We start from the raw sequence: 7,644 nt of genomic DNA, 5'->3' as shown, positions 1-7,644 counted from the left end.
CTGACAGATGAGGAAACTGAGGCTGAGAACGATTAAGTGATTTGCCCAGGGATGCACAGTTAGGATGTGCAGCTAGAAACAGGGGAAGGTACAATAGAGGTGAATTTAATTTGGTGGCCATTATTTTCCAGCACCTAGCCTTACAGGGGGTGGAGCAGGTCTGACAGAAGGTTGTGGGGCTTTTTGACTTGGGCAGCAAGGGGAATTCTGGCTGAGAATATAGTGGAATTTCCAAAGGACCCATGATGAAAAATATTATCCACCCCCAAGGAGAGAACTGATGAACTCTGAATTCAGATTGAAGCATACTTTTTTGCTTTCTTTATGTTTCTTAGGTTGTGTGTGTGCATGTGTGTTTTCTTTTGCAACATGGCTAATATGAAAATATATTCAGCATGGCTTCATATGTATAATCAATATCAAATTGTTTTCCTTCTCAAGGGGTGGGGGAGGGACAGGAGGGAGGGAGAGAACTTGGAACTCAAATTTTTTTAAATAAATGTTAAGGTCTTTTTTAAAGTAATCAGGAAAATGAAAAAAAATTAAAAGATTTTTTAATTCTTCTTTTAGAAGAATTCTAGAATTCCAAAAAAAGCGGGGGAATTCTAGATTTGAACTCAAGTTTTCCTGACTCTATCCTTTGTGCCATTTTGATAGGGAGAATCCTCCACCTCCCTGCACCACCTGCCTCCCAGGCTCTTTCTTCCACACCAGTAAAGTGATAGTTCTAAGGTTATCCTTCACTTCAGCCCTTCCCCAGCCCCCTCCTCACTGTATTACCAACAATCAGGAGGAGGCAAGAATTTGCAGCAAGAAAAAGAAGCTTTATTGGTTTGCACAGCACTTGGGGAATGGCAAAGGACAAGCTGGAAGTGAATTAAGCTTGGTGACCATTATCCACTGCCCAGCCTGGCAGGGGGTGAAGCAGATCTGAGTGCAGGCTGTGGGCTTCTCTGGTCTGGTCAGTATGAAGAATTCAGTTCTTGCTGCGAAGCACCTGCTCATGGCTGGATACCACTTTGCCATCATGGACATCTAATACTTTGGTGTACACCTGACGGCTAGTGGAGGAAACTGCAGAGATGGAAAGAGAGAAGGAAAAAATGCTCATCAGAGAAATGACCAACCATGACTATGGAAGACTGATGATGAAACGTGGCTCCCCCTCCTTCCAGGGAGGTGGTGGACTACAAATACAGAACATAGTATACATTGTCAAAGATGGGCAATGTGCTGATTTATTTTACTTAGGTGGACTTCTTGGTTACAAGGGAATGCTCTGTTGGGTAAGGCCAGTATTGGATGTTGATAGCAACATAAAGTAAAAGCATCAATAAAACATTTTGTAAAGGAGAGGGGAAGCCATTGCTGGGGCAATGACCAGGGTATCTTGGAATGGCCAATGGATGTCTTTGGAAATCAGAAGTAGGGAAACTAGTTTAGTGCTCCTGACTAATCTCCCTTCTTCCTGTTGATACCTACCCCTCCTTTTTTCCTCCCTCAACTCACTTCTACCTACCCCACCACTGACAAAATCAGTTCTCTATCATCTTTTTAAAGGTACTATACACTGACTGTGTTTCCTAATTATCCATTCTATCTCTCTGACCAGACCCAGCTTTCCCTGAGAGCAGTGAATATATCCCTTTCAGTATCTAACACCGGGCTTTGTTGTTTTTTGGTGGGGGAGGAATGGAAACAATACTCTGTCCATGGTGCTGATGATCTGACCCACTTATCCTTTCAAAGAACACAGGATTGCCCCCTCCTTCCTGACCATCAGAGGACCATTTAGGAAATAATATCTTCTTCTAGATGAGGTCTAAAATTATTACCAAGCCTCAGAAAATGGAAAGGTGTCCTTCCTACAAAATGGAGGGTCACCAAACTGTAGGGAACAATTCTTGTGGCTTCCAAGAAGACATAGCTGAGCCTTAAGATGTTTTCAAGCTGTGTCCCAACCCCATTAGTGCTCGTATTGACATCCTTTCCAGAGAAGAAAAGGAATACAAGTACCCCTAGAGAGAGGCAAATTAACCCGTTCAAAAAGGATTCATGCCAAGCTACATCTTACCATCTCTGGAGGATTGAGAGCCAGATGAAAACTGGGAAGCAAGGCTGTAATGAAAAGGATAAAGAGAACCATTAGATACATGGTATCGTGAGTGAATGGGGAAGAAGAATGAGCAAGTGTGTGTCATGGGAGAACCAGCCTAGGGGTGAGAGGGAGACTTGGGTCACTCACTGGGCATCCTCTCCCTCCAGCAGACGGCGGTAGGTGGCGATCTCCTGCTCCAGACGAGTCTTCACGTCCAGGAGGATCTTGTATTCCTGGTTCTGCTGCTCCATCTCACATCGGAGCTGAGCCAGCTGCTCCTCAACATTGCTGATGAGTCCCTGGATCTGGGACAGCTGGAGACAGTAACGGCCTTTGGTCTCCTCCAAGCTGTTCTCCAGGGAGGCTTTCTGTGGATGGAAAAAGACAAGTCTGGTCACCGAAGGTAGCCACTCACCTCCCTTCCAGATGCTACATTCACTCACCAGTTGCAGCCCTCAAACCCAGGTCCCCAAGTCACCTACCATGCTGAGCTGTGACTGCAGTTCAATCTCAAGGCTCTGCATGCTGCGTCGGAGCTCAGAGATCTCACTCTTCCCACTCTGCACCAACTCGCTGTTGGAGGCTACCTCTCGGTTCAGCTCTTCAGTCTGAAAAAGAGGAAAATGAGACCTTCCGTAGGACGCACCTGACGCTAGGCTCTCCTTACGTCTTTTAGGGAAGACTCTTTGGTCCTCCTCCCAAGTCACTCCAGCCACACCCACCTTGCTGAAGAACCAGTCCTCAGCATCCTTGCGGTTCTTCTCCGCCATCTTCTCATACTGCTCTCTCATCTCAGATAAGATGCGGCTCAGGTCCACACCAGGTGCTGCGTCCATCTCCACATTGACATCTCCACCCACTTGGCCTCTCAGGGCATTCATTTCCTATAAGTAAAGAAACAGCCTGAAATCACAAGCCCCCAGATAGATAGCTCTCAGTGCAACTTCCATTACAGTCTGAGGACATCATCTCTCTGTCCTGATGGCTTCCTTCCCACCACCTCAAATTTTCATGTTCCCTCAAAATCTCCCTACTCAGAGGCAGAACAGCATGGTAGAGAGAGCATTGCCTGTTTAGAAGTCCTGGGATCAAATCCTGGGTCCAAATGTCACATTTGGTACCCAAGTGACCTTGAGCAAGTCTGTCATACTTCATGGGCCTCAGTTTCCTTGAATGTAGAATGAGAGGGTTGAATAAAATGGATTCCTGAGATGCCTTTCAGCTCTAGGTCTAGGATCATGTGCCACTCAGAGAGTCTTTTTTTTTTGAGGCAATCAGGGGTAAATGACTTGCCCAAGGTCACACAGCTAGTAAGCATCTGAGCCTGCATACCAACTCAGGTCCTCCTGACATCAGGGCAGGTGCTCTATCTGCTGAGAAACTAGCTGCCCCCACTCAGAGAGTGTTAGTGATTAATAACCCTTCCTCACTTTTACATGAGAATGAAGTAAGAAAAATTATCCTGAAGCTGCAGCAGGCTGATTTGTGAATTCCCTGCAGCTAGTTCCTTCTTATTTCCTTGACTCTCACCTCCTCATGGTTCTTCTTGAGGTAGGCCAGCTCCTCCTTCAGGTTCTCAATCTGCATCTCTAGGTCAGCCCTGGCCAGGGTCAACTCATCCAGCACTCTGCGTAGGCCATTGATGTCAGCCTCCACACTCATTCGCAGATTCAGCTCAGTCTCATACCTGTGGTGGTCCAAGAAGGAAGCAATGAAACCCCTCACCTAGCCACAAGGTATACATTGTCCCCTCTCCCTTCCAATACTCTAGCATTCCCATCCTAGGGTTCTTTATGGTAAATGGTTAGGGGAATGAATCATCAACCTAGAAATGAGAGGGGGTGGATAAAGATGCCTATCGATAGTTCAAGCAAGCCTGCGTGCCTCTCAGTAATAGCTAGGTGATAATGGTGACCTCAGTTGGAAGGTTTGGCGGTATTTACAACTTTAACCAAATTCTTGATTTTTCTCTCTTGAAAGGGATAAAGGATAAGGACTGTATCCGTGATTTCTATGATACAGGAATTCCCAAGTAAGGAGCCTCTCTACTAACACAGGTAGGAACTTTCTCTGTAACTGATAGTCTTAGAGAGTTCCTTGGAACACTGAGAAGTTAAGTGATTGCCCTGGGTCACACAGCCAGGCCCCTGAAAAGGATTATCCCACTTCCACATAGACTCTAGAGTAGAGAGTTTATTCATGGCTTAATTCCTCTAAGTTAGGTTCGGGGGATATACGAAGATAATATGACACAATCTCGTCCCTCATGGAGTTTACAATCTTCTGCCCCTACAGAATTTAGAGCCTCTACTGTGATAAAGGTGGATTTCCCATGTTTATTATCGATGGACTTACTTGGTCCTGAAGTCATCGGCAGCCAGGCGGGCATTGTCTACCTGTAGGAGAATTCTGGCGTTGTCTACTCGGGCTTCAAGGATCTGGTACAGAAACCAAATGTCATTAATCACACATTCACAGAGGTCAGCATACACCTGTAGTTTTCCCTTCCCCATCCAAAATTCTCTAGGACCTACGCCCCGAGGGACCAGAGGCAATTTTCCAGGCAAGCCGATTCTGCCCTTTGTTTCAGGATTTGGCAGCCTTCACTTCCTCATTTTCTAGGTGAACTGAGCCTGGGTTGTGAATAAGAGTTTTCACTGCTGGAACCAACCATTCCAAACAGAACATAAGCTCCTCGAGGGCAGGGACTGTATCTGGGGGTTTTGTGTCTTCAGGGCCTAGCACAGCACCTGGCACATAGTAGGTAATTAATAAGTGCTTGCTGCATTAAATTTAATTGCATTGAATCCAAGCCTGAGGAGGGGAGTGAGGAAAAGTACATGATAGACTTAGAGAAGAAACCCTATTTGGGGAGGGTGTTCAAGGAGAGAAGACAGGGACAGAAGAAAACTGAGCAAAACTTGGGCGTGGCAACTCTTGCCCCTAAGCTTTGGCAGAAGTAACAGGAGACTCAAATCTCTCCCACCACCGCCATCATGCACATGCACACATGCTCACACACACACACACACACACACACACACACACACACACACATCCTACAAGGAAACCTAAGTCTCAGAGGATTCCACAAGGGGACAGATGGTCTAGGACTAGGAACAGGGGAGCACAGATGTGGGGGAGGGGAGGGGAAGAGGCAGCTCTTTTTGCTGCTGTCTGCGGTTCATCTCTGTCTCCTCCCCAGATCTAGGAGATGGTGCTATTGGTACTCTGTCTGCCTATTGGTAGAAAGTGCCAAGACTTTGGGCAGTGCCTCCCAGATTAAGTGAATGAACTAATGAGCACTTTAGGTGTCTCTCTTGATCCCGTTACTACCCTGTGCCTTTGATATGGCAGAGAATAAAACAGAGGAAATCTATAGACCTTTCTCTACTCTTTTCCAATCTCTTTTCTTCTTTACAAGATGCCCTAGCAGAAAGGAGCTAAAGTTTTTGTTGATATATTTAGAGCTAAAAGGGACCATAGAGGTCATCAAGCCCAACCTTCTCAGTTTACAGATAGGTAAACTGAGACTCACAGAGTCCAAGTGGCTTGTTCAAAGTCACACAAATCAGAAATAGCCAAGTCAGGATATGAAGCCAGGTCATCTGAATAGAAATTCAGCACGATTTTCACTGTCATACAAGCCCTCCTAATGCACCAGGAATTAATCAAATTTTGGGTGGCTTAGTTCTCAAACTAAACAAAAGCCACCTCAGTTGAAACTCTAGAGTTGAGTGTGACCCAAGTCAGTAGCTCCCAAATGGACCAGGTATAGAGTATCCTGTTCTGATTAACCTCTGCCTAGGGCCTACCTTGTTCTTGAGATCCTCAATGGTCTTGTAGTAAGGGCTGTAGTCTCTCTCTTCAGTTGGCCTCTGCCTCTGGTACCAGTCCCGGATCTTCACCTCTAGGTCAGTGTTGGCCTCCTCCAGGGCCCTCACCTTGTCCAGGTAGCTGGCCAAGCGGTCATTGAGGTTCTGCATGGTCACCTTCTCCCCACCAGCCAGGAGGCCATCCATACCACCGTAGCCACCACCAAAACCACCACCAAAGCCCCCACCCAAACCAGCTCCACCTCCATAGCCTCCACCAAAGCCACTACCTAGGGCCCCTCCAAAGCTGCTGCCACTGCTGAAGCCCCCACCATAGCCTCCTCCCAGACTATAGCCACCCCCAGAGGAGAAGCGGGAGGTTGTCACTGACATGCCCCCAAAGCCTGAGCCGCCATAGGCACTAGGGGCTCTGCAGGAGCCACCACCCAGCATGGAGATACGGCTGGAGCCACCTCCAAGACCACAGGAGCCCTTCATGGAACTGGAAGAGGTGAACTGTCTGCTGCAGGAAGTCATGGTATCAAGAGAGAGAGTTTAGTGTTCAGAGAGACAGAGATAGCTCAGAGAAGGTGCTCAGAGAGGATAAGAGCTGCTGCCTCAGAGACCCTGGGTCTTTTCTTTATAGGTTTACAGGAGGGTGGAGCTGGGCACTTTCCATTCCCTTTGGCTGCCAACCCCACCTCCCCACCCCAGCCTCAGGTCTGCGCCAACAGGCTCCCTTAACTGCCCCGCCTCTTTTATGTCTCTGTCATACTTTTCTGGAAACTCACCGCTAGTTTGGAGTGGTTTGGGGGGTGGGGCGGCTTTTGGTTTGGGGGTTTTTTGGCTTTCTTACCCCACCAGGTGTGATTCACACTGGGGAGGTATGGGGCTGCAGGCTATACTTTCCCATCACTCCTGGGAATCCATAGGAATCCTTGAACCCGAGTCCAGCTCCACATCCCAGGAGGAGTGGAGACAGCAGCTGGACCTACTTATAAAGATAATGACCTGCATTTTCCAATTAACTCTGTGGGTCTCTAAAGTCTGCTTAGGACTGTGAACACCTTGAATAGCAAAAGCATCCTTCCTGAAGGTGGGCAAATGCTGATCGGCAATGCCAGGACACTGGGGACTCAGTGTCCTTCTAAAGGGCAAAGCAAACAAGCCAAACACCTCCCCCCCTCCAGCCTCAAGTATACAAACACTATTGCCTGCTCCGGGAAGGTCTTATGTCTTCTCTAAGGTCCAGAGAATGGGCATTACATCCATCCTTAGGTCCTGTAGGGACCAGGCTCTCTTTCCCCCCAGGAGGAGTCATTGGTTTATTTATTCAGCGACTCTCCCTGTGACCAGTGGAGTTTATGTTCATGGGCTTTGGGGCTGACCTACTGGCCCTTTTCTTCAGGGGGACAGAGCAGCAGCAACGTGAGTCCCTGGTATCTCTGCCCTCTAGTATGACATTGTGATGGGAAGTAAAAGAAATGCCTCTGCCCCCAACTCCACTTCTCCTATTCTAGTCCCTCTGAGCTTCTTCCATGGTCTTGTTGTGTTCGAAGGGACATTCCCATCCAGTCCAGGAGCACAAATGAGTAACACCTCCAGATTCACCCTACTTTGATTTCATGTGACCTCCATATTTTAGGGGAAATTGAGGCAGGAGGCAAGACTGTTAGTTCCAAGTAGGGAAAATGAGACCCAGAGAGCACTTGACTTAAGATAGAACAGCCT

The 7,644-nt window shown here is 47.5% G+C and overlaps 1 protein-coding gene across 2 annotated transcripts; it reads right to left on the bottom strand.

Moving 5' to 3' along the window:
- Window positions 1-976: 976 nt before the first annotated feature.
- Window positions 977-6,450, bottom strand: LOC118846364 (keratin, type I cytoskeletal 14). 2 transcript variants are annotated; one of them, XM_036754810.1, is made up of 8 exons: window positions 5,914-6,450; window positions 4,454-4,536; window positions 3,629-3,785; window positions 2,821-2,982; window positions 2,581-2,706; window positions 2,246-2,466; window positions 2,075-2,118; window positions 977-1,074 (listed from the first exon to the last, which is right to left on the bottom strand). In XM_036754810.1, the coding sequence occupies exons 1-8, from the start codon at window positions 6,448-6,450 to the stop codon at window positions 977-979; spliced, it is 1,428 nt and encodes a 475-aa protein (XP_036610705.1). The 2 variants fall into 2 exon arrangements, with proteins under 2 accessions (XP_036610705.1, XP_036610706.1); XM_036754811.1 differs by lacking the exons at window positions 977-1,074; window positions 2,075-2,118 and having other exon boundaries at window positions 2,242-2,466; window positions 5,914-6,229; window positions 6,305-6,450.
- Window positions 6,451-7,644: the final 1,194 nt, after the last annotated feature.

This window comes from Trichosurus vulpecula, chromosome 4 (assembly GCF_011100635.1).
Source record: "Trichosurus vulpecula isolate mTriVul1 chromosome 4, mTriVul1.pri, whole genome shotgun sequence".
Classification (NCBI taxonomy): Eukaryota; Metazoa; Chordata; class Mammalia; order Diprotodontia; family Phalangeridae; genus Trichosurus; species Trichosurus vulpecula.
This window is presented reverse-complemented; position numbering and strand designations above follow the sequence as displayed.